This window comes from Podarcis liolepis (assembly GCF_965112155.1).
Source record: "Podarcis liolepis genome assembly, chromosome: 9".
NCBI classification, from domain to species: domain Eukaryota; kingdom Metazoa; phylum Chordata; class Lepidosauria; order Squamata; family Lacertidae; genus Podarcis; species Podarcis liolepis.
This window is the reverse complement of record NC_139564.1, coordinates 7,392,498-7,419,951: the sequence shown is the minus strand read 5'-3', so window position 1 is coordinate 7,419,951 and position 27,454 is coordinate 7,392,498. Positions and strand designations below refer to the sequence as shown.

General features: G+C 40.2%; 1 protein-coding gene and 1 long non-coding RNA gene across 2 annotated transcripts in view; one reads left to right on the top strand and one right to left on the bottom strand.

Annotated features, from left to right (window-relative positions):
* The window catches only part of LOC310686575 (catenin alpha-2-like), a gene marked incomplete at its 3' end in the record, with an annotated part of 113,971 nt that overhangs the window by 10,243 nt on the left and 76,274 nt on the right, over nucleotides 1–27,454 (bottom strand). Inside the window, exon 3 of the mRNA XM_083460408.1 lies at nucleotides 6–179. Coding sequence (XP_083316534.1) covers nucleotides 6–179 — 174 coding nt within the window. The remainder of the gene's footprint in view (nucleotides 1–5; nucleotides 180–27,454) is intronic.
* On the top strand, nucleotides 26,271–26,969 carry LOC310686030. The gene is made up of 2 exons (XR_014515659.1): nucleotides 26,271–26,396; nucleotides 26,854–26,969. It is a non-coding gene; the product is annotated as an uncharacterized lncRNA (long non-coding RNA).

The following is a 27,454-nucleotide window of genomic DNA, read 5'->3' as shown; positions in this document are numbered from 1 at the left end:
TCCACAGCAGCCACCAGTTCATCTTTTAGGTCCTGGCTCTCCTTTGCAATCTGTTCTCCTTTTTCCAAAAAGTTTTGAGTAGCTTGTTCAACTGAAGCAGCCAGCACATGAGCCTTCTTAGATCGACCTTTCTTTTTACCAGATGGTCCTTTGTTACTTGTATTTACAAGGGTTGTCACCTTTAAAGAAGTTTTTTTAAAAAAGGTTAATGACTACAACTTTAATTTGTTTTACAATTGTTCTCAGCAGACATAAGACACATGACTCAACATTTTCTTTTTTCTTTTTAAAAAAACCAGCAAAGTCTTGTGGCACCTTAAACACATTTATTATAATATTATTAAATACACCAAAACAGCTCCAACTACAATCCACCTTCAAGGATACCATTGTACTGACTTCAAGGAGAGCAGGAAACATAAAAAACAAGATTCTATATTAAACAGCTTAGTCTTTGTCCATATAATTCCAAGACAACATGCACACTAATGGTCATGCACAGTTAGTGATGATGATGATGATGATGATGATTATCATTATTATTATATCAAAATTGAAAATGACACTCAATATGCAAAGTGATAGTCTAAAACTCATTCTAATTTGATTAGAGGTGTCACCAACTTTATTCATCTACCCTTCTTCCTGAGAGCAAACAGAGAACCAATGTTGTCAGAGCATTTGAAGCCAGGAGGTGAGGAAAACTTCCACACTACTTTTATCAGTCATATCTGAGTTTTGTGAACGCTTCTCTGATTCCATTGAACAAGCTCTACTGAACTGCCCTAGACATAGCACCAGAGCAAGGTGGAACCACATCAAAGAGGCAATCTACAACACAGCCATGTCCTTCTTTGGCAAAAGAGAGCAACAGATCCCCAATTGGTTTGAGTCTGGCATAAAGGACATGGAGCCTGTTATCACTGCAAAGCACAAGGTTCTTGTAAACTACAAGTGTGTGCCCTGTGAAAAGACACTTGCTACACTGATAAAGGCAAGGAGCGATGCCCAGTGGATTGCCAGACAATATGCCAATGACCACTGGCTAAAGCTGTGTCACAGCATTCAACTTGCTGCTGACACCAGCAACACTCGCAGAATGTATGATAGAGCTCCCCAAAAGCCTCAGATACAAAAGGGTAAGAGTTGCTTCTGATTGTCTAGCTCCTTCTGTCTAGAATTGCTTTTCTACCACAAAACACTGAGTTTCTCTACTTCTCCACCTGCCCCATACCCCTTTAAACCCAATGTGGCATGCCATGCAAGCAACCCTGACCAGCCTGTCCACTCAAAGGACATCCAGGTTCCCCATTGCAAGCACAGCATTAGCCCTATCATTAAGATAATGGAAAAGCTGTCCTTCTTGTGCACCATGCAGTTTGGCCATAAACTCTCTGGTGATGGTTACTGAGGAGATCCAATGAATGGACATGTCTTCTCCCTCCAGCCGCTTCCAGAGGGTTTACATTGGCCCCTGGATTTTGGATGGATCCTGGACTATATATCTGCAGTCTTGCATATGAGTTCACAAGAGTTACTAGTCCGCACATATTTTTTTCCTAACCTACGTGGATCACACAGACCAATTAAATTAATTTGTGTTCGAAAACCAAACCAACTTCCCTGCCTTGTATCCCAATATGATTATTTATTATCACAAGCAACCAGATGAGAGAAGGTGCACTGAAAATTAGGTATGTTCAGCAAAGTTGCTTTATAGATATTTTACAGAACTGTATTTTTAAATGAAAGAAGTGGAATCCTGTAGTCTAAAGCATTATCCCTTATAAGTGCAATGCCTCAATACAGCCTATGGAATAATTCTACAAATCCTTGCTTCTGTACTAAACTCTCATTTCTTATGTGCTGCCTCTATTACCATACAAAATAAAACTACAGCCGATCTTGTAGGTATTTGGCACAGTGCTAAAATGTTATTCCCACAGTGACAACATGCCACACACAGTTAGAGCTAAAGGACGCAGGGGAATGGGCACTAAACAGTGCTAAAGGTATAATGTCACCAATAATAGATACTCAGTGATTGAAAGTTACAGATGGCTTGCTGTTGTTGTTTTTTACAATAGACAGCTTGCTTAGCACAAACTAGTAGCATCTGAAACAAAGAAAAGTAGTTTTTGGCAGCTTTCACACAATGAACTGAAAGCAGCCTACCATGCTATACTGAGAGCAAAAGATCATGGAAAGAAAGATGAACCGAGTAATTTCCAGATTCAGGAATGTTTTATTCAACTCAGCTGTATAGCTGACACACATACAGACAGACACATGCAAGCTTGGATCAGTTACTGAAATGACAACTGAGATACTGTAAAAAGATTATCTCCAAAGACACTAAACTGTAGTTCTGTTATGCTGTGTTATAAATCATAAGTGCAATTTGAGTCCGTTCTACATTTAGTGAACTTCTGGACAAAAGAAAAATCAAGACACTAAAGGCAAGGCAAGTAAATTAGATTTACTGTTTATGTGCTAGTTTGAAAGATATACCCAAGGCTGTGATGAGTTCTACACAAATCCAAAGATGATGTTGAACATCAACCATGCCTCAGTATTTGAAGACACCATGTGACCTGCATCAGATTATGTACCGATTCAAAGCCAACACAAAGTGGAGCAGGGAAATATATACACCACATGGGACTGATGGATAGTGCAACTATGTCACTAATGTCTGCATTGGACCCAGAACAGCATAAGGAACTTCAGATCCTCTCTTTCTGCTGCCTCCTACCTTGGAGCAGCATGATTCAATGTTGATGAATTAATGGAAGCAATGCAAAAGAAATTGCCAAATATGTAGAAGCATAAAAAATCATTCTAGTTATGGACTACCAAACAACTCCTTTCTCAGTATTTTCCCCATTAGAATAGATATACAAGATTCAATACTGGCAACATTCAGTTGTGTATAACAAACTCATATTCAAGTAGTTCAGTACCAGTGTCATGGGATTAAAGCAGTCCCGTGGACCATTTAGGAAAGAGTAAAATCACGAAATCATCAATAAGGGTAAGACAATACCTTTTAACTTGACTTACAGAAACTAATTGCTGTGAGGGATCTGACTTTGTGGTCTGATCGTGGCGATTCTATTATGGTATACTTTTGATATTAGACTGCTAGTTTAAATAATATGACATTGTTTTGTTGATATTTTTCAATGTCTATTGTATTTTATTATGTTTTATGTGAACCACCTAGAGAAGAATTTTAGTCTGAAAGGTGGTATAGATGTGTCTTTAAAATAATGAATGAATAAATTAAGCTAGAGAGGGCTAATTGGAACCTTGTGTACAGTATCCAGCTCGATTTTGCTTAATCCTCAGAAGCTCTTCTAATAAGGCAGTCATGCCTGAGTCCTGTGGTATTGAACTGGGAATTCATATACCCAAGTTTCCTTCTCCAGTCATTCTTTCTTTGCACATATCATGGTTTGAGAGAGGCTAAATACAAGCTGGAACACTCCATCTCCTGATCTACAAAGTGAATAAAAATCTCAGTGCATCATCTCTTACTGCTGATTTAGTGATATTTCACAGTTTTATTATATACCTAGCTGAATTTTGACTGATATTAAACTATCTATCACTACATAAAGCATTTTCTATTATCTTTGCAACAACAACCAAGTAAAACATACCCACCATGGCCCTAAGTATTAGAATAAATTAATACTAACAGAACGAATACAATGATCAAAAAGTTGTTGCATCTTCTTGGAAGATGAATTAGAGTAAGCATAAATATTAAATATAAAATGGGGTGAAAATTAAACACAAAGGAGGTTTGGCAAATTTGATTTTCTAAAATGGTATGAGATAGAGGTCTGCCATCTGCCACTTTGTATTTGGTCAAGAGCAAATAATAACTGATGCTGATATTAAGCAGATGATAGTGAAATGTAGTTATGTGATGTGGTGGTTATGCAAAAGAAGCTGGAGAGAGTATTTAATTATGGTTATGACTATTTTTCAAGAGCTTCTGAAGATACAGTTAATGTTAGATAGATCCTCTAATAAGTTTTCTTAAATAAGGTATGGATCTATGGAACCAGACAACTTCTTTTCCATGTACCTAATGGAAGCTTGGACTTTCATTTTGTATGAAGTGTCCCCTTATACTATACAGCATGACAAATCACCTTTCTTTGGATCCTGGCCTATGAAAAAGTGTTTTCACCCATTAACTGTCAAGCTTCTCATATATATGTGTTGACAGCAGCCATACTGACATTTGCCAAATGTTAAACAAGAATGGAGCAAACTTAAGAGGGGTAAACATTTTTCCAGACTTTAAGCCTAAATAAATAATTTATCAGAAGTCATCTATACAGAATACCACTCTGTAATAGAGTTCTGAAGGGCAGTTTACTTTGTTTCTGCAGAGCGCTCAATTTCTTATTCTGAACATGATGATTTCGAGCAATACTGGGTGCACTTATTAAGCAATGAGCCCTACTTCTTATAATGGGACTTACTTTCAGGCAAACATGCATTGCTTGTGCTGCTAGATCCATTTGAGAGTGTTTTGTGGTTGCTTTTTAAAAATATATATTCAATAAATAGATTTAAAAGAGAAGATAAAGCTGTATCATACAGTTCTTTCCACCCCAAAATGTATTTAAATATAAATACATATTTACAAATATAAATATATTTTACCACATATCAGTTTGTACTTTACTTAAAATAAAGAAAATTAATTTTATTTTACTATGTGAGCATACTACTAGAGTATGTCATAAATCATACACAAGCACAAATGAGTCATAAATCATACACAAGCAGTCCAAAAGGGAAATCTCTCTCTTGCAGTAGCATGTGGGTTCATTGGTACAAAACATGCAAAACATCTCAACATGCAAAACATCTCAAAGTCCACCCCTCCTTTTCAATTTAAATCTAAAAAGAAATGTTGTTAATTCAGGCTGCTTTCCAAATCTGAAAAGTGCTAAAAAGATGTCGAGCTAACAAGGCTTAAGCAGCTTGTTTTAAACAAAAAAGTCAGCATGCTGAAATTCAGTGGAACACTTGAAGGCACCAGTATATCACACTCTGAGCTGTGAATCTGAGTTTAAACAGATATGGCACATTTTTTTTTAGAAACGTATAGATCTGAATGTTGAAGGGACATTTTAGACATGTTATGAGTGTCTTACATTGTGCAAAACTTTAGACAAGCCTAGCTTGTTGGGTAATGGTCATTTCCTTCCTTCCTTCCTTCCCTCCCAAGACCTCTAAGCATGACAATAAGCATGCTTACAAGACAATGGTTGTTTCAAAAGAAGCAGTAATTAGAAAGTACTCTGGAATTAATCAGCTGCTTTTGAGGAGGGCTGACCTTCCTTATCTGTCTCCTGAGAAATCTCTATGTGGGACAAGAAGCTACAGTTAGAACTGGATATGGAACAACTGATTGGTTCAAAATTGGGAAAGGAGTACGGCAAGGCTGTATATTGTCCTCCTGCTTATTTAACTTATATGCAGAATTCATCATGCGAAAGGCTGGGCTGGATGAATCCCTAGCCGGAATTAAGATCGCCAGAAGAAATATCAACAACCTCAGATATGCAGAGGACACAACATTGATGGCAGAAAGTGAGGAGGAATTAAAGAACCTTTTAATGAGGGTGAAAGAGGAGAGCGCAAAATATGGTCTGAAGCTCAACATCAAAAAAACGAAGATCATGGCCACTGGTCCCATCACCTCCTGGCAAATAGAAGGGGAAGAAATGGAGGCAGTGAGAGATTTTACTTTCTTGGGCTCCATGATCACTGCAGATGGTGACAGCAGTCAGGAAATTAAAAGACGCCTGCTCCTTGGGAGAAAGGCGATGGCAAACCTAGACAGCATCTTAAAAATCAGAGACATCACCTTACCAACAAAGGTCCGTATAGTTAAAGCCATGGTTTTCCCAGTAGTGATGTATGGAAGTGAGAGCTGGACCATAAAGAAGGCTGATCGCCGGAGAATTGATGCTTTAGAATTATGGTGCTGGAGGAGACTCTTGAGAGTCCCATGGACTGCAAGAAGATCAAACGTATCCATTCTGAAGGAAATCAGCCCTGAGTGCTCACTGGAAGGACAGATCGTGAAGCTGAGGCTCCAATACTTTGGCCACCTCATGAGAAGAGAAGACTCCGTGGAAAAGACCCTGATGCTGGGAAAAATGGAGGGCACAAGGAGAAGGGGACGACAGAGGACGAGATGGTTGGACAGTGTTCTCGAAGCTACAAACATGAGTCTAACCAAACTGCAGGAGGCAGTGGAAGACAGGAGTGCCTGGCGTGCTCTGGTCCATGGGGTCACGAAGAGTCGGACACGACTAAATGACTAAACAAACAAAACAAACAAAGACCTTCCTTACCTTCTGCTAAACCCTGTTGGGCAGTGAAAAATATGTCTCAAGAAGGAAAAGGGAAATCTGCAGGTGTTTTTTAGTCTTGAATAATATATTTCATGACATTACCTTGAACAAAGGATAATGTTTAAAGCTATGTGATGAATGGATAATGATACAAGTTCCAGTCTTGGATGAACAGACATATTAATGTTAACAAGAGAAGCTGCCAGAGACATAACTGCACTACATTGGTACCTCGGGTTAAGTACTTAATTCATTCCAGAGGTCCGTACTTAACCTGAAACTGTTCTTAACCTGAAGCACCACTTTAGCTAATGGGGCCTCCCGCTGCTGCTGCGCCGCTGCACGATTTCTGTTCTCATCCTGAAGCAAAGTTCTTAACCCGAGGTACTATTTCTGGGTTAGTAGAGTCTGTAACCTGAAGCGTATGTAACCTGAAGTGTATGTAACCCGAGGTACCACTGTAATTTTAAATACGGGTAGCTTTGTAGATTCACAACACTGAAAGACCCGTGTAAGCAACCTCAGATTGACACAGCTTCCAGATATTATAAAGCATTGAAGGAGTGGTTGATACAACCATTAAAGGAAGTCTGTAATGAGATTTTAGAGGGGAAAAGGGCACCAGAATCGTGGAAAGAAGCGTATATTACACTCATAACAAAAACAGAGACTGAAAAGACTCAACTTAAGAACTATCGCCCAATATCATTACTTAATGTGGATTACAAAATTTTTGCAGACATTTTGGCAAAAAGATTGAAAAGAGTGTTGAAGGAGAAGATTCATAGGAACCAAGCAGGCTTTCTCCCAAAAAGGCATTTATCAGACAATGTGAGGAATATAATAGACATTTTGGAACTATTGGAGGTGAATATAAATACTAAAGCAGTTTTGATCTTTGTGGACGCGGAGAAAGCCTTTGACAATATTTCTTGGAATTTTATGAAAAAGAATCTTCATGGGATGGGGGTAGGCCAAGGATTTGAGAATGGTATGGGTGCTATATGTTCTGAACAAAAAGCAAAGTTGATTGTAAATAACGTGATAACGGAAGAACTTAAAATAGAAAAAGGAACACGACAGGGGTGCCCAATCTCCCCATTACTCTTTATTTCTGTTCTGGAGGTGTTGCTAAATATGATTAGAGATGACCAGCAGGTAAAAGGGGTACAGGTCGGAGCTAAACATTATAAGCTAAGGGCCTTCGCAGATGACCTAGTATTAACCTTACAAGAGCCAGACACTAGTACAAAAAGGGTGTTGGAATTAATTCTAGAATTTGGTCAAGTGGCCGGATTTAAACTGAATAAACAAAAGACTAAAGTTTTGGGGGGGAAATTGAACAGTCATGGAGAGGGAGAAGTTCCAGAATGAAACAGGTTTGACAGTGGTTAAGAAGGTGAAATACCTAGGGGTTCATTTGACATCTAAGAATTTGAACTTGTATAAAGACAACTATGAGAAATGTTGGTCAGAAATTTAAAAAGATCTAGAAATATGGTCAAATTTGAAATTGTCAATGTTAGGCCGAATTGCAGTTATTAAGATGAATGTATTGCCCAGAATGTTATTTTTGTTTCAAACATTGCAAATTCTTGACAAGATGGACTGTTTCAAGAGGTGGCAGGAGGACATTTCGAAATTTGTCTGGCAGGGCAAAAAGCCCAGAATAAAATTTAAAATACTGACGGATGCAAAAGAAAGAGGGGGATTTGCCCTGCCGGACTTAAAATTGTACTATGAATCAGCAGGGTTTTGCTGGCTGAAAGAGTGGATGCTCCTCGAGAATACAGATATCTTGGATTTAGAAGGTTTTAATAATACATTTGGTTGGCATGCATATCTATGGTATGACAAAATTAAGGTGCATAGGGCCTTCAAAAATCATATTGTCAGAAAAGCATTATATAATGTTTGGATAAGATACAAAGATCTGTTGGAAAACAAAACCCCTAGATGGTTGTCACCCTTGGAGGCTAAGGCGTTGAAAAAGCTTAATATGGAAGCCGAATGGCCAAAGCATTGGGAAATTTTGGAACAAGATGGAGATAAATTGAAGTTACAGAGTCATGAGAAATTGAAACCCAAAGTACGAGATTGGCTCCATTATTATCGAATAATGGAGGTGTATAAACAAGACAGGAAAATTGGCTTCCAGGTGGAGAAATCAAAATTAGAAACTGAACTGTTAGAACCCAATACTAAGAATTTGTCAAGAATGTATAACTTGCTGCTGAAATGGAATACACAAGATGAAATAGTTAAATCAGCTATGATTAAGTGGGCACAGGACATTGGTCATAATATTATGTTTGCTGACTGGGAATGGTTGTGGAACACCGGTATAAAATTTACGGCATGTAATGCTTTAAAGGAAAATATTATGAAAATGATCTATAGGTGGTACATGACCCCAGTCAAGCTAGCAAAAATTTACCATTTGCCTGACAATAAGTGTTGGAAATGTAAAGAAACTGAAGGTACCTTTTATCACCTTTGGTGGACGTGCCAGAAGATTAAGGCTTTCTGGGAAATGATATATAATGAAATGAAAAAGGTACTTAAATGTACCTTCCCTAAGAAACCAGAGGCCTTTCTCTTGGGCATTGCCTGCCAATTGGTGTCAAAGAAAGATAGAACATTTTTTATGTATGCTACAACAGCGGCAAGAATACTCATCGCAAAGTATTGGAAGACACAAGACCTACCCACTCTGGAAGAATGGCAGATGAAGGTGATGGACTATATGACACTGGCTGAAATGACTGGCAGAATCCGTGACCAGGGGAAAGAGACGGCGGAAGAAGATTGGAAGAAATTTAAAATCTATCTTAAGAAATATTATAAAATTGATGAATGTTAAAATGTTGAGGTTCTTTAGAAAGATAAGGAGATTACAGCGATAAAAGACCAAGTTAAAGAAAAGAATAATGAAGGAATATATTTGTTAAGATTAAATTTAGGATTTGCTGAAACAATTTTGAAATTTTGGATGCAGAAAGGGGAGATTTGGGGGAGTCCGAGAAGCGAGGTTTATGAAAAAAAGGATACGAAATTATACATGTTTGTTTGTCTTTTTATTTGTTTGTATTGTGTATAAAAAATTGTAAAACCAATAAAAAATTTATTAAAAAAAAAAAAAGATTGACACAGCTCAAATGCTAAGACCTGCAGTTTGAAGTACAATTCCAGTGCACCTGGGGGAGTCTGGAGAGACATAAAGGGCAGGAAGGGCACGTAAAGTGAGAGTGGAGACAGGTTAGTGCAAATAACTGTCAACAGCTCAAATACATTCTGCTGAAGAGACTACTTTCCTGGAAGTTCTATATACAGCTCAGAATTTTCTCAAGGAAGAGATTGATTCACTCAGCGACTTGCTGAGCCCTCAACTAATTTATTTCTTGCATCTGTGACTTTGCTACAAGTCCAAGTAACTGTCCCTGCAAAATCCTTATTCATTTGTATACAGTCACCTTGCAATAAGGCGCGCTTGGCAGCCAGCCTCACGCAATTGCACAAATTAAACACATGCAAGGCAGAGAGCTTAAAAGCTATGATGCATAAAGAGCACTTTATGCATCATAACTTTTAAGCTCTCACAGACTTGCCGTCAGAGTTCTGGGAAGGTCTTGCAAGATCTTATGGGGCTATGTGAGATCTCATGAAGGGCTGAAGAGCGCATGTGAGACCTTCCGAGGGCCTGGGAAGCTAGGCTTAAAAGCTCTCTGCTTTACATGGAGGACAAGGTCTGCTTGGGGCACCAGCTCTGGAAAGGTAGAAATGGTCACACCAGAACAGGATTGTTCTGGCTATTCCTTGATTTCAGCTTTACATGCAGTCTCCGGAACCTCCGTTTTACTAGTGCACATTAGTATTAAAAGATATAGTCAAGTATAAGACCACCATAACTAACTGGAAAGAATGTTTCTCAACTAGACATCTAGGGCTGTGTAATAAATCGTCAAACCATTGAAAACCTTGGTTTTCGAACGCCCTGTAACTCTAAAGCTTTGACTTGCGAATGCCGCAAACCCAAAAGTGAGTGTTCAGGTTTGCAAACTTTTTTTGGAAGCCAAACATCCGTCGCGGCTTTCGCGGCTTCTTATTTAGTGCAGCAAACTCCTGCAGCCAATCGGAAGTCATGCCTTGGTTTCTGAACGTTTTCAGAAGTCAACGGACTTTTGGAAGGGATTCTGTTTGAGAACCAAGGTAGGACTGTATTGAAATACAGTGGTACCTTGGGTTAAGTACTTAATTCGTTCCAGAGGTCCGTTCTTAACCTGAAACTGTTCTTAAGCTGAAGCACCACTTTAGCTAATGGGGCCTCCTGCTGTTGCCGCGCCGTCGAAGCACGATTTCTGTTCTCATCCTGAAGCAAAGTTCTTAACCCGAGGTACTATTTCTGGGTTAGCGGAGTCTGTAAACTGAAGTGTCTGTAACCCGAGGTACCACTGTAACATTGTGGATAAGTACTTAAACAAGGCAATATACCAGTGAACAAAAGGTTGAGACTTGACAGCTTGGGGGGTGGGGAGAGCTCAGCTGAATGGATACTTTACAGATAGTTTGCAGATAGTTTGCAGGCTTTGTTTGCTCTCTCCCTCCTCCCTCCTAACTGATAAGAAATGAGGATAAGCCCTCACACAAACCTGCCAAGGCTTTCAGCTTTATTGCTACTTTCCTCAACAAGAAGACAGTCACCTCTGTCCCTGCTTTGTTGTCATTCCCCTCACTGAAAAATAAGGACACACTGGAGTCTCAGGTTATGTTGCCTCCGGCTAACTTCACCCTCAGCTTGCAGAAAGTGCTAAATCGCGTCTGTGCATGCTCAGAAGCGACACTTTGGGTTGTAACTTTTTCGGGTTGTGGCGAGGCTTCAGGAAGGGATCCCTGCCATAACTCGAGGTTCCACTGTAGAAGCCCTAGGCTGCAGCCAATTTTAACTCCTCAGAAGCACACAAACCAACTCCTTCAGCAGAACTTGCTGCTCTCAAAAACTCTCAGAGCTCAGCTAATTATGAACAACCTGCTAACAATCCAGGAGAGATCTCCCATGACTAGACAATCAAGGATCCAGCAGCAAAGTGAACAGGGAATGTAAACAAAGAAGTGGAAAGCACTTTTCTTTCTTTCTTCTCTCAGTGAAAAAAAGAGAGGAAGTGTTTTTATTTTTGTTATCCCCCTAAATAGCTTTCCTCCATACTAAAAAGGAAGGTTGTTTGTTTGTTTGCTGATTGGAGATTAAGCCTTTGTTTGCTTGCCCTCCCTCTCTTTGATAAAAAGGGATAAATTGGTGGGATGGGGGTTTTTTTGGGAGGGGGCTTCTGTGTCAGGGGGAAATGAAGGGGAGAAGATTTAACTGGCTGCCTTCTGCTGAAATGGGAGGCTGGGTACAGTGTGAGAATGGTGCAGAAGATGTTTGTAAGCAGTGCAAGCAAATACATATCTACTCACAAGCAAGCCCTACTGAATTCAATGGGGCTTACTCCCAGGAAGGTAGAAGTTTAGTTGAACTCAGTGGGGCTTATGCATGAACAGATTCCACTTAGACCTCTGAGTGGGGAAGCAGATGCAACTTGACTAGGAAATCACCTGAACTATTCTTAAATTAGCTGAAAGTACAGTGGTACCTCGGGTTAAGTACTTAATTCGTTCCGGAGGTCCGTACTTAACCTGAAACTGTACTTAACCTGAAGCACCACTTTAGCTCATGGGGCCTCCTGCTGCTGCCGCGCCGCCGGAACACGATTTCTGTTCTCATCCTGAAGCAAAGTTCTTAACCTGAAGCACTATTTCTTGGTTAGCGGAGTCTGTAACCTGAAGCGTATGCAACCTGAAGCGTATGTAAACTGAGGTACCACTGTATGTTAAAAATATTATAGAGAAGTTTATTTAATATTTTTATTAAATCTACTACTTCCTTACATTTTAAAGCCCTCCACTGCCATGGGGAGGCATGGCAAGGCCTTCCACCACTGCAGAAAGGCGCGACGGGGCCCTCCACCTCTGTGGGGATGCTTGGGGAGGCCCTCCACAGCTGCAGGGAGACACTGCGAGGCCCTCAGCAGCTGTGGGGAGGCACAGCAAGGCCTGCCGCTGCTGTGGATAGGTGTAGTGAGGCCCTCCTCTGCTGCAGGGATACCCAGCAAAATCCTCCGTTTCCATGGCAAGGCCCAGCAAGGCCCTCTGCCGCCACAGATACATGTCATGATATATCGAGATATTGTGGTGTTTAGTTGGTGATATATCGTGATATTGAAAACCAGGTATTGCTCAGACCTATAGACATCCACAATCTGTGGTGGGGGATTCTTCTCCAGCCCCAACATTACTTCTATGACCATATAACACGGGTCCTGAAAGACCTACATTGGCTCCCAATATGTTTCTGAGTGCAATTCAGAGTGCTGGTGCTGACCTTGAAAGCCCTTAACAGCTTTGGCCCAGTGTACCTGAAGGAGCATCACCTCCCCCATCGTTCAGCCCGGACACTGAGCCTTCTGGCAGTTACTTCCCTGTGAGAAGTGAGGTTACAGGGAACAAGGCAGAGGACCTTCTCGGGGGTGGCGCCCATCCTGTGGAATGTCCTTCCATAAGATGTCAAGGAAATAAACAACTATCTGACTTTTAGAAGACATCTGAAGGCAGCCCTGTTTAGGGAAGTTTTTAATGTTTGATGTTTTATTGTGCTTTTAATTCTGTTGGGAGCCAGCCAGAGTGGCTGGGGAAACCTAGCCAGATGGGTGGGTTATAAATATTATTATTATTATTATTATTATTATTATTATTATTATTATTATTATTATTCTGGCACAGATGTGTCAAACCTACACACAGGCATGCACACACACTCACACATGCCTTCTGCTGCACATGCACTTTACAATATTAGCTTCTATGTTGAATGCCTGGTCATGCCATTTGAATCTGACCTTTTAAAGAAAACAGTTATTTTAATTACATTTTCTTCAACAATGTGCTACGATGTTCTGCTGTTGGAAAATAACCTGATGGCTGGGGCTGGCTTCAAGTCATAACCTGATGGCTGGGGCTGGCTTCAAGTATCTCTTTAGGATTCTGGGCACTGAAATATAACTATGCATGTGTGCAATTGGGTTTACTTGTATGTATGACAAGTGTGTACAGGATCACAGCCATATTATTGTATATACTTGATAGCAATGCATGACTGTCACCACACATACATGGGAGCATAGCTCAATGGAGAAATCCAGAAATCCAGAAACCATGACTTTTGTAGTAAATGGTGAAATAGTTTTGTAGTAAATATATTCATTAATAGGAATTTCCTAAAAGGTCACACTGAATATGTACAAGATGACATATATTATATTATAAATTATTATAAATACAAGTTAAAACACAGAGATGGTTTGCAAAGGTTATAATTCACATTATAAAATGCAATAATAAACCGACATTCAGCAGCTTGCTCTTTCATGGCATAATCCCTCTTCTTTCAAAAGGCCAAGCCTGAAAAGCCTACACAGTGGAGGCACCCAGGGTTTTCCATATTCATTCCCTAATGCAACCTGAAAAGCTACCCCTGACCTTCAAGGAACCTCTATAGGAAATTCAGTTGGATGGGGAAGATGCATCCAGAAGGGAAAATTGTCCTTCTCATTCTACCCTGTGCACAAGACCAAAATCCTGACCAAAATCAATAGCAAATAATATCATATCAAAAATAACTCAGATAAGCCAAGTCATTTTCTAAGCAGTGACCACACTATCCCACAGAAGCCAGTTCAGAAAGTCAGTTTTATCAGACCTCTTTTCAAACTGTTTTCAAAAACCCTGAAAGCTAACTTATGTTGGGCTTCCATTGGTATAGGGCGGGGGGGCAACCAAAAGAGATATCCAATTTTTTTGTTAAAAATAACAAGTGGAAGGAAAGCAGAACTGTATAACAAAATAGCAAGTAGAACAAAATTGTTACCCTTTAGTACATCAAATGTTATTATTTTATGACACATGATGCCATTGAAGAATCACAGGATTCAGTCAACTGACTAAAATATTTCTGAAAAGAGCACTGAAGCAAAACAAAAAAAAATGGAAAGAACACCCAACATTGAAAAATCAAAGAAACTGTTTTATAGTTTGCTTCTAATTTAACATAAAACTGGAACTTCCATACTCATTTCTGAATCTCTGGTGCAGTTATGCAAGTGTTTCCTTCCAAACAGAGACACAATGCACACTACCTTGCCATAAGTTGCAGGAATGGAATGGGAGTTTATAACTAGTACACCTGGTTGTATAAATCAGCCCACGGTTAAAAGTAAGAGAGAGAAAGATAACTAAAAGGAAATCAGCTATTACATAAAAATAGAATTTCTGCAATAGTTTTAGTTCTTGTTTGTTTAGTCGTTTAGTCGTGTCCGACTCTTCGTGACCCCATGGACCAGAGCACGCCAGGCACTCCTGTCTTCCACTGCCTCCCGCAGTTTGGTCAGACACATGCTTGTAGCTTCGAGAACACTGTCCAACCACCTCATCCTCTGTCGTCCCCTTCTTCTTGTGCCCTCCATCTTTCCCAACATCAGGGTCTTTTCCAGGGAGTTTTCTCTTCTCATGAGGTGGCCAAAGTATTGGAGCCTCAGCTTCAGGATCTGTCCTTCCAGTGAGCACTCAGGGCTGATTTCCTTAAGAATGGATAGGTTTGATCTTCTTGCAGTCCATGGGACTCTCAAGAGTCTCCTCCAGCAATAGTTTTAGTATGCTGCAATAATACTCAGCATTGATATAAATATCACCACCACCACACACAGACATAGTGCCATTTACAACAAACCATAAATGACTGTGTATTCTTCTCACTCTTCTTAAAATTCTTATATATCATTGAGCTGCTGGAAACAGTCAATGACCTGAATAAAAGGCAGCCTTGACATTTTAGTATAAAGACTTTATCCCTTTTAGATGTAATGCTAGCATTCCACTTGAATGCACTACCTTGTTGCCTGACTGATTTTACTAGTAGCATCCCTCAAAGCACAGCTTTTCAGAACCCTCATATTTTGGTGAGGGGCAGGGATAAAATATGGAAAAGCATGCAAGTTGTATTTAGGACTTCTGAGTCCGTTCTTCAAATGGTTTATTTTCCAAGTAATGTATTTTTCATTGATCTCAACAGAGTCAAACATTCCTTCTGGTAGCTGTCAGGAGGATAGACAAGCAACTCCATTGGCCTGGGATGATATTTCATCCCAGACAGCATCAGTGGCCAATTGCACCTGGTCACTGAAAAGCCCCTGGTCACCTTCAAAGCTAACAAACCAGAACTCTGAATTAGCTTCTTTGCCTCATTTTTCTAGCACCCTTCTTTCTCTCATGCTGCCTATAGGAAACTGTGTGAGCTGTTCTGGCCGAATCCATTTTCTTGTCACTACTACACTGAATAGTATTTTACGTATAAACATTACCCACATCCATACTTTCATAGATCAACAAATACTAACTTTCAATGACATTTCAATTACATTATATTAAAAGATATATTCCAAAGTAAATGCCAGGGACTAGCAGGGTGATGAAGGGGCCCTGGAGAGAGGAGATGGGATAGAGAGTGAAACTAAGGCTCTGCCAGTGGTGAGATGGGATAAGGAGGAGGATAACCATGGGGAAGAGAAAAGTGAGTTGTGGGGTTCTCTGCCACTGGGGGGACGGGACACCTTCCCTGTCACACTAAATATTACTTATGCCATGGTGGAAAGAAGTTGGAAGAAGCTCTTCTTCAATGGGTTGCAATAAATCAGGAGGCTGTCCTAAGGATCAGGACACGGAAACTCACTCAAGTGGCTCCTTAAAAATTATTGGGGATAAGACACCCTGGCCCTTGTATAATAATCAGACGTGTGAGCTTTGAACTTCTTCTCAACTCAAGTATAAAAGTAAAATTGAAGGAAGCACTGGGGAAGAAGTTGATAGGAAAGGAAGCAAAGTTGTCTTGGCCAAGTGATGGATTCTATACAATGTTATGAAATTTATGTGCACTTTTACATGCAATTACATGTCCTAACCCACAAAAACAAAAGTGCATGCAAAAGGCACAAATACTTTTGCTTACAAAAATCTGCCTGATAACAATACTGTAACTATGAGGTATTACAGAAAAGGATCAAATCCTCTTGAAATGCATTCATTTAAAAATAATAAGGAACACGGGTGGCGCTGTGGTCTAAACCACTGAGCCTTGGGCTTGCCGATCGGAAGGTTGGCGGTTCGAATTCCCGCTACCGGGTGAGCTCCCGTTGCTCGGTCCCAGCTCCTGCCAACCTAGTAGTTTGAAAGCACGTTAAAGTGCAAGTAGATAAATAGGTACCGCTCCAGCGAGAAGGTAAACGGCGTTTCCGTGCGCTGCTCTGGTTTGCCAGAAGCGGCTTAGTCATGCTGGCCACATGACCCAGAAGCCGTCTGCGGATAAACGCCAGCTCCCTCGGCCAGTAAAGCGAGATGAGCCCAGCAACCCCAGAGTCGTCCGCAACTGGACTTAACTGTCAGGGGTCCCTTTACCTTTACTTTATCTATAACAATATGCTTTTAAAACAAGAGTGTCAAATCCAGATGAGTTGCAGGGAGGAACTGCATGCCCACAGATACATGCACAATGTTCTCATACACACAAATGCACAGACAAGTTTGGATGGGGCAAGAATCCTTCAGTAGACCCAGCATGAAGCTTCTACAGAAGCTTCTCATAATCAAAATGCCACCACTACAATCCATACAGTTCAGGCTACGGTTTTTCCAAACGATGCTTCATTTTTAATTAATGTGAGTACAGGATACTGGCTATGAAATTAATGAAGTCTATCTATTACGCAGTACAAATGCTCACATGCAAAATATTCTCAACATTTTCAGAGCTGAAAGCAACACACTCATTTTCTATAACTTGGCCCCAAAGGGCCTCTTTGTTTCCAACATCAGCCTATTAGACAGTAAAGCTGTCAACTTGGGGCCTTGTTGCTGTGTCTGTACTTCATTGTACTCCAATTAGATAGCATAGTGTTATTTAACTACATATACAATGGCCTAATATTTTAAAGCAACACTTTAAATATTAAAGTGACCCCAACCACCCTGTTTAATAATATTGTATTATCTCCATAGGACAAAGGAACTGAACACCAATAATGAAGTTGATAAAGTTTCTGACCTTCAATCTAGAACAGGAAATCATCTGTTGTTCACTGGTTCTCTTTTTCCTCCTCCTCTTCTGTCTTTCCGCATTTCTAATTCCTCAATGAAGTTAGCTACACTGCTCCAGGCCAGAGCAATTTATAGTCTACTTTCTCTTCTGAAACCAGTTTATCCACATGTATGTCTATCTATGGCCTTTCCCTCTCCTTACTTGACATTAAGTGTCCTCTTAACTCCCTCAGACTTTACCCACAGAGTTCAATCCTACCTGGTTCAGGCACACCAGTGAGTTTTCCATGGAAACTGGGTTGCACTACAGTGGAACCTCGGGTTACGTAGAATCATAGAATCATAGAATCATAGAGTTGGAAGAGACCACAAGGGCCATCGAGTCCAACCCCCTCCCAAGCAGGAAACACCATCAGAGCACTCCTGACATATGGTTGTCAAGCCTCTGCTTAAAGACCTCCAAAGTAGGAGACTCCACCACACTCCTTGGCAGCAAATTCCACTGTCGAACAGCTCTTACTGTCAGGAAGTTCTTCCTAATGTTTAGGTGGAATCTTCTTTCTTGTAGTTTGGATCCATTGCTCCGTGTCCGCTTCTCTGGAGCAGCAGAAAACAACCTTTCTCCCTCCTCTATGTGACATCCTTTTATATATTTGAACATGGCTATCATATCACCCCTTAACCTCCTCTTCTCCAGGCTAAACATGTCCTCCTTACGAACACTTCGGGTAACGAATTCCGCTAACCTGGAAGTAGATGCTCCTAGTAGCGAACTTTGCCCTGGGATGCGAGTGGAAGTCATGCACCAGTGGTGTGGCGGCAGCAGGAGGCCCCATTAGCGAAAGCATGCCTCATGTTAAGAATGGTTTCTGGTTAAAAACGGACCTCCAGAATGCATTGAGTTCGTAACCGGAGGTACCACTGTATTGAATTTCCCCATGCAGCAGCTGATGGTCACAGAGTTCCATCCTGCTTGGGCAGGATCTCCTCCCCACCCACTAGGTTCACCCATTGCCTCTGCAGCTGCATCTCTATCACCTCTCTTGCTTTCTCAGAGGAGGGCACACCAGGTGGGATGGCTGTGACAGCACCTGTGCATCTTCTTACTCTGGTGGTTTGGAAACAGACTACTGTTCCATACTGATTCAGATTTCCTATGATGCTTGATAGCAATAGAGTAAATTAGCTGAATCATTTTGCATCTGAAGTTCACATTCTTAGCTGATAAAGTGTGCAAAGTCTAAACTTCGCTGATACAAACAGCAATGCTTAACTACACCTTGTTTAGTTTCAAATATCTTTAAAAAGATAAAATTATGATACCCTCTCACCTCAGATCATTACAGTTCTTTTTAAGGTGTCATATTTTAGTGTCTTATGTATAATATTACAAGATTTTTCTGCCAAACTAGAAATGATTGGACAGGTATTTAATTTAGCTAATTAAACATAATGTCTCTTCTTCCTGTTTGCCATTTGCTCTCTGTGAAGACAGATCAACAAAGCCCAATACTTAACTGTCCTTTTTAAGTTACCTGTTCAACATTTCATTTTAAGTAATTACAGTTGAGAAGTAATGCAGTTTATTTTTTCACATTTGGTCAACTTTCTCAAATTAATCACCTTTATAAAACCTACTTCATTTTTGTAAAGTACGATTTCAGAAGGGGGAAATGAAACACATGTAACCTTTTCATCCCTGTCCTGTTACATTTTCACCAATCAAATTCACAGGGAGAAGCAGCAAAAAAAAGCATTAAATACTTCTGCAGGAGTTTAGTACATGGCACTATTTTCACAAATGTTTGGATGCTACCTAAAAATGGCTACCAACAGTTGGTAGAGCTATTATTTATTTATTGTTTTATACGAACAATTAATATACAGTGGTACCTCGGGTTAAGTACTTAATTCGTTCCAGAGGTCCGTACTTAACCTGAAACTGTTCTTAACCTGAAGCACCACTTTAGCAAATTGGGCCTCCTGCTGCCGCCGTGCCGCCGGAGCACGATTTCTGTTCTTATCCTGAAGCAAAGTTTTAAACCTGAAGCACTATTTCTGGGTTAGCGGAGTCTGTAACCCGAAGCGTATGTAACCTGAAGTGTATGTAACCCGAGGTACCACTGTACTGCCTTCTATTTCAAACACTAAGACAGTTCACAAACAAATAAAACCACGGCAAAATATCACAATAAAACAAAGTTAAAATATAAATCACAGTAACCAGGTAGTCCAGGAACTGGTATTAATGGCCAGGGAAATGCCAAGAGAAAACAGGTGAAAGAGTTCCTGGCTCAAATTTGTCCTCTGCTTGGTTACTATAGAAAAACCACTATTCTCTATGCCCCAGCTGCCATATGGGGATCGTAATGCTGAACTCACAATGCTTCGGCTTCTGCATAGCAATTTTTGATTGTACAGTGGTGCCTCGCAAGACGAAAAGAATCTGTTCTGTGATTCTCTTCGTCTAGCGGTTTTTTCGTCTTGCGAAGCAAGCCCATTGAAGGATTAGCGGATTAGCGCTATTAGCGGCTTTTAGCGGCTTATCTGCTGATCAGATCAGCTGATAAGCGGCTTAGCGGCTTAGAAAAAAAGGGGGGAAGGGAAAAAAAACAGCAGGAACTCGCAAGACATTGTCGTCTTGCGAAGCAAGCCCATAGGAAATTCATTTTGCGAAGCACCTCCAAAATGGAAAACTCTTTCGTCTAGCGAGTTTTCCGTCTTGCGAGGCATTCATCTTGCGGGGCACCACTGTAATCTGATCTCTAATTGGTTACTCTCTTTCCTTCCAGAATAGGGCAGCCCTGTTGCTCCCGAGGGCATTTATTTGCCGATTTTGAGCATGCATGGTGACAGCAAGGCTTTCTAGCCACACAGAGTGGCTCTTACCGTCAAAAGAAAAAAAAGACATTTTTTAAAAGGCAGCCCTCAGATTACCACATAACTTTAGATTTTCAAAAGAAGCTTCCCTCCCTCACACTAATATCTCTAAAGTTATTTCTTCTACCTTCATCGGAAAGAAAGGTCCAATTTTTTTGGGGGGGGGGTAGGTGCGCTAATTCAGGAGACCCTGCTCTGCTTCTGGATTCTGTTGCCAGCTCTGACCTACTTACAGAATACGGTAATTCCTATTCTCAGTTCACCACATCCTTAAGCCTTCTCAAATTTGCCATTTAATTTTAAATCTTGGCTGTGAGTTCTTGGAGACCTGCCTAGCATGCCTTTTCCACATGGCTTGAGACGGCAGGTCCCTAACTGACTCCAGCTACAAAAGCTGAAGCTGCTGAACAGAAAGCAATGGCAGATTGACAAAAGCGGAAACTGCAGGCGGCACAGGAAGAAACAGGCACAACATGAGCAACTGTCAAGGGCGGCTATATCCCAGGGCTCCCGCCAGTCAGTGCATGTTTTTCTGCACCCTTCCCGCCCCTTTAACCTTTAGTTAATAATAATAATAATAATAATAATAATAATAATAATAATAATAATAACAATAATAATAATTTTTATTTATATCCAGCCCTCCCCAGCCGAAGCCAGGCTCAGAGCGGCTAACATCAAATGTATAACGCATTAACATAAAATCCGACAATCAATTAAAATACATCCTCAAATTAGATCAGGATCAGAATAAAATCCAGTCAGATGGCAACCCGCAGATTAGGGTTGGGGACCTTAAATGCTCACCAGGCCCAACTGTTTGTGCTGAACTTATGTGGGCCTGTGAGAAAAATTGGGAGGCCACTTTCATGCAAGTTCTTATGAAAGGGGAGAGGGAGTCAGACTGAACCCCGACCAAAGGCCTGGCAGAACAGCTCCGTCTTGCAGGCCCTGCGGAAAGATGTCAAGTCCTGCAGGGCCCTAGTCTCTTGTGACAGAGCGTTCCACCAGCCGACACAGCAAAGCACCTGATGAAGCCCTGGCCATGAACGCCACCTTTCCAGTATGCATTTGGAAGACTAAATGGTGCTAAAGGACCCCCTCCTTCTATTTCCACCACTTGATGTTGACTAGGAGAGTGACTAGGGTTGATGGGGTCCCATTCTTCTTTTCCTTTCATATTTATTTAAGTAGGAGCACTGCATAGCAAAGAACCCAGTGTTGAGATTCCATCTGGGCCTGCCATCCTCATCTTCCAAGAGTGCTGAGAATCAGATAGTGATGGCACCACACAACACATACACCCAACTAAAGGTGAATAAAAGGGGAAAACAGCCCCTTCCTGCTGCTGGACACTAAGCTAAGGGAGGAGAGCAGAGGGATTAGGGTGGCAGGGGAGAGGGTGGTGGAGCACCCAGTGGGAAAAGAGTAGGGCTAAATTCTAGAGAGGCTGGGGAAACCCAGCCAGATGGGTACGATACGATATGATAATCTTTATTGTCATTGTCCCATACAGAACAACGAAATTGAAAAAATCTACATCAGACATTCAAAAACCAACAAGTCTGCTATCCCAGCTATCCCAGCCTGGTTAACCTCCTAAAAACACTGATACCCCATAATTAAATATAATATACTCCCATAGAGACTACCTTACACTGCCTTTAAAACCAAAATCGCATTTGGATAGAAACTGTTTCTCAGGGAGCTAGTCCCAGTCTTTATAACCCTGTACCTTCTTCCAGAAGGCAGAAGCTGAAAGAGATCATTTCCGGGGTGCGCACTATCCTGCACTATCTCTGCAGCTTTCTTATGACACTTGGAAGCATAGATTTGATCCAAAGTGGGAAGAGTGCACCCAATTATTCTCTCCGCAGTCTTTACAACCCTGGACAGGATTGTTTTTTCCCTGACCGTGCAGCTCCCAAACCACACACACAGACCATAAGTTAATACGCTCTCAACAGTACAATGGTAAAATGCCATCAACAGGTCCTTTGAGAGATTATTTTCCCATAGGATTCTCAGAAAATATAACCTCTGCTGTGCTCTCTTCATCAGGTCTTTACTGTTTTCTCCCCAGGTTAGGTCTCCCCAGGTTAGGGTGGGGCATAAATAAAATTGTTGTTGTTGTTGTTGTCTCTAACCAATAATTCTGAATAAGGGAAATGGTTTGTGCTCAATGGATAGCAATGCAAGATTGACTTTCCAACTCAGTTTGAGCCGTTGCTGTGTGAAACTTTCTGATACAGTGTTTAGAGACTCTCTTTTTTCAATAAGCAAGAACAGCAAAAGGTCAACATAGCTCAGTAAAACAGCACACGTAAAATTTACATTTACTGGGCACTTGGGTATTGCACCTAAAAGATAAGCTTAAATATTATTAACTGCGAGATTTGTTCCAATAATGAAGACTTCTTTTCACAGTTAAAACAATAAGGAGATTTAATTAATTCTCAAGTGGAAAGGCAGAACTAAAATTCAAGGCAGCATTCAGATCAGCCTAAAAAGTCAATTCACAAAATCCTCTTGTGCATCATTCTAAATCGGCAAAGAGCCATTCAGACTTTAAATCAACATCAGGTGAGGGAAACAAGGCTCTCCACACATAGGGATTTAATATGCTAACTTTCCTAAAACCAGAAGTAACATTTGCACTGCATCAACAAATCTTCACTGGTTGCTTCTTTCAATCAAAAAGGTTTATCACATGTAATTATTTCTGCAGCCCTTCAAGTAAACAAAATGATAATATTTCATTCTAGAAGCATAGTTATGCAAGCTTTTGTAAATCAAATTTAGAAGATGTGGATGTATTGTGAAGGCAGAATATATAAGATAGGTCCATATTGTCTATGCTGATTAATATGTCAGTTTGGGGTTGAATATGGAGTGGGAAGAGGCACACACAAAATGTTTCAGTAAAAAACAGCTGCTTATTATTATAGAAGACAATGTCCACCAGTTGATATTTCAGAAAATGAATTATCCATAGCTTTCATAAAGTTCTTCTGAATTGGCACATGAAAAACGCAACCATCCCATATGTAACATACAATACAAACATGTTACAACATCCCTCCTTTTTACGGTAATTTATGTCCTTTCCCTCTATTTAATATTCTGTTCCTTCATTCCCCAATGAATGTATTCCAAAAGCCAATTATTTTTGTTTAATTTGTTCTGTTTTATTACTGTAAATCACTTCGGCATTTCTTTCTGTAAATGAAAGTGGTGTTGAAATCTTTTAATGAATAAATATATAAAACCCAATACTTTTTAAAAAAAGTATTTTTATTGATTTTTTTCCATGTAAACCAAACAATGAAACAGAACTTCATGAGACAAACACCAAAAAACCAAACCAAACCAAGGTTGGCATGGGATGTTACATTCACAAGAAAAAAGGATAAAGCTGGTTATATGAATATTTGCGATAAGACACAGACAGGTAAGTAAAGAGTACCATTGTAAGAAAAGAGAGTAGAGAGCTGGGATCTTTGGATAAAGGGTGGTATATAAATCAAAGAAATAAGAATAATAAAAAACAGATGCAGAAACAAAAAAACTAAAGCTGAAATAAACAAGAGACACAGGGAATACCAAGAATAAAAGGTTCTGTATTGAATCAAGAAAAATGTTCAATTTATGTTATTTGATTTGATTACTAGCAGCATTTCTATACTACCGGTTATAGGAATAGCAAAATAGATATGTAGGCGATATCATACAGGGCAGTCTCCACCAATCTGGCACCTTCCAAATGTTTTGAACCACCACTCCCTACAGCCCCAGCCATCACATCCCTAGGGAACTGAAACATGCAAATAAAAGTATAATTTATTGATCAGTCAATTCCATTACATTATCAAGGAACTAGCAGAATATATTTAGTACTATGTTAATTGAGCTGAGAAAATCTATCACTGAAAATCTATTAGTGAACAGATGGTAAGAATAATTGGCAAGGGTTTTGAATAACAGAAATGGAACAATACAGAGTCAGTATCTGCATGACAAGATATTTAGCAGAGATACTACAAGTTACAAGGCAAAAACACCGACGGGACATACGGTCAATTATAAAAGTGTGTAAGTTGTGCATTCTGAAATATCTAGTCACTGTTGTCAGAAGCAGTAGAACTCTGCTGAGATGGGGAAAGGCTATATTGAGTTACTTGTCATAGCAGTATAAATTCATTTTATTTATCATCCTTTATTCTAATTAAGCCCCAGGAACAAATAGTTTTCTTATCACTTTCCTTTTAACCTATTACAATATTCAGAAGACCAGAAATGTCGAAGAAATTAGCAGCACATAGCAATTCCTGTGTCTTATTAAAAAATATAAGCTGTGGATATGCTACTATTTATTTGTTTTTAAAATGGGCCTTGTTTTAAGCTGGACCATACAAGGAAAATGGCTAATCAAAAGCAGCCTCACCATTCCAAATAATGACTGGCCCATGTGGATACGGTAGCAAGTAATCATCATATGCTATTTATTTTGTCACATAAATGTTCTGGTACATGTTGAGATTGACTCAATGCACACTGAAAAAGTTAATAAACTACAGCCCCTTGTTGTTGTTATTGTTGTTTAGTCGTTTAGTCGTGTCCGACTCTTCGTGACCCCATGGACCAGAGCACGCCAGGCACTCCTGTCTTCCACTGCCTCCCGCAGTTTGGTTAGACTCATGTTTGTAGCTTCGAGAACACTGTCCAACCATCTCATCCTCTGTCGTCCCCTTCTTCTTGTGCCCTCAATCTTTCCCAACATCAGGGTCTTTTCCAGGGAGTCTTCTCGTCTCATGAGGTGGCCAAAGTATTGGAGCCTCAGCTTCACGATCTGTCTTTCCAGTGAGCACTCAGGGCTGATTTCCTTAAGAATGGATAGGTTTGATCTTCTTGCAGTCCACGGGACTCTCAAGAGTCTCCTCCAGCACCATAATTCAAAAGCATCCATTCTTCGGCGATCAGCCTTCTTTATGGTCCAGCTCTCACTTCCATACATCACTACTGGGAAAACCATGGCTTTAACTATACAGACCTTTGTTGGCAAGGTGATGTCTCTACTTTTTAAGATGCTGTCTAGGTTTGCCATTGCCTTTCAGTATTTGCAAGCTAGCAAAGTAATTGACAGGTGGTAGTTGCCAGGCTCGCTATCTCACCTAAAGTTGCTACCAAAATCTACACTAAAGCAAAATTTGAAGTGAATTTCAGGGTTCTGCCTTTAAGGAAATGTGATAAATACTATGAGTTACTAGAGAAATGTCCATATGTAGCCAGATTATGTGAAGATAATTGAAGTCATGCATTACTATAACATTTCCTCTTCTGGATGTTTCCTTGATTTCATTCTTAATCCGGTATCACCACCCACCACAATTTCATGGAGGAGTCTGCCCCTTGGGGGATTTCTGGCTTGCTAGACTCAATGCCATCTCTGACTCATAGCAGAACTAGGTTTCACAGACCTGGAGAAAGGCTCGTGAAGGACTGCACTCTTGCTGCACACATACTGTATAAGAATCCCAAGATCAAAGGTTCCTTCACAATGTAGCAGCAGCTAAAATGTGGCCCAATGCATTTTATAACACATTTGCATGACTAACAGTATGTTGCAGGTGTGGGTGTGTTTTGTAACACACACACAAACACCTGATACTGACCAAATATGTCTACTTGTACATGTGTGCCTAATTATGATATGTATTTTTTTGTTTTTATATTGTAAAAATTGATCTTAGTACGAAAAGCAGTATAGAAATTTAATAAACAACAACTATATCTGAGACCCTTTCAAAAAATCTGTATTGTAGGATGCAAACCAGCTGGGTTGTTCAGATCCACTGAGATGCTGTCAAACTGCCAAAGCCTGCCTACATGTATTGGTCTGCATTATTGAGGCTGCCCAAGATTCATTGAGGTAACTGAATGAATAATGTAAGGCATTTAGCTTGAATGTTTTAGTGTTAAGAGTGCATCAGCAAAAACAAAAAATAAATCTGGCAACAGATTTAAATAAAACTTTTGGGTAATCTCAGCTTTACATTTACTCATGCAGTGAGAGTATTTTTCTTTTATCCCACCAAATAAGCTTTTTTAAAATATATATCAAAAAGACAGCATCTGTTCAAATGAACACATATACTAATTTAAAAGGTATTTCAATGCATTCTTTAAGCAATAAAACTTCCTTAAAATGAGTTGGCACTTAAATGTATTTCCTTTTTGTAATGCCTCTTTTCTTTTCCTTTTTTTACATCTACCATCTACAGAACAGTTCGTTTACTTGATTTCAAAGAGTCCCTAGAGATACCAGAGGAAATCATAAAATAAAAAAGCTCGAGTCTTTTGCTTTATTCCTTCTTGCCTCACTGTTATTTCGTTTTCATTTCAGACAGAATTTTCAGACCTATCTGTGATTGTACAGCTGCAGAAGAGGAAAAAGATGTAATATCCAATTTACTTAATCATTTACTATTGATTGTTAATTAATAAAACTACTACGCATTCTGATATAGAATCCTTATTTCATTCATCTCCCAAATAAGGCACAGCCTCTCTCTAAGCTCACCCCACATGGCAATATTGGGGTAATAACATTGGGCTACCTACTGTTACTGAGATAATGCTTTAAGTAAAGGTAAAGGGATCCCTGATCATTAGGTCCAGTCACGGACGACTCTGGGGTTGCAGCGCTCATCTCACTTTACTGGCTGAATGAGCTGGCGTACAGCTTCCGAGTCATGTGGCCAGCATAACTAAGCCGCTTCTGGCAAACCAGAGCAGCGCATGGAAACGCCATTATTTACCTTCCCGCTGGAGCGGTACCTATTTATCTACTTGCACTTTGACGTGTTTTCGAACTGCTGGGTTGGCAGGAGCAGGGACCAAGCAACGGGAGCTCACCCAGTTGCGGGGATTCGAACTGCCGAGCTCTGTGGTTAAACCCACAGCGCCACCCGCGTCCCTAATGCTTTAAAGTAGTGTTAAATAAA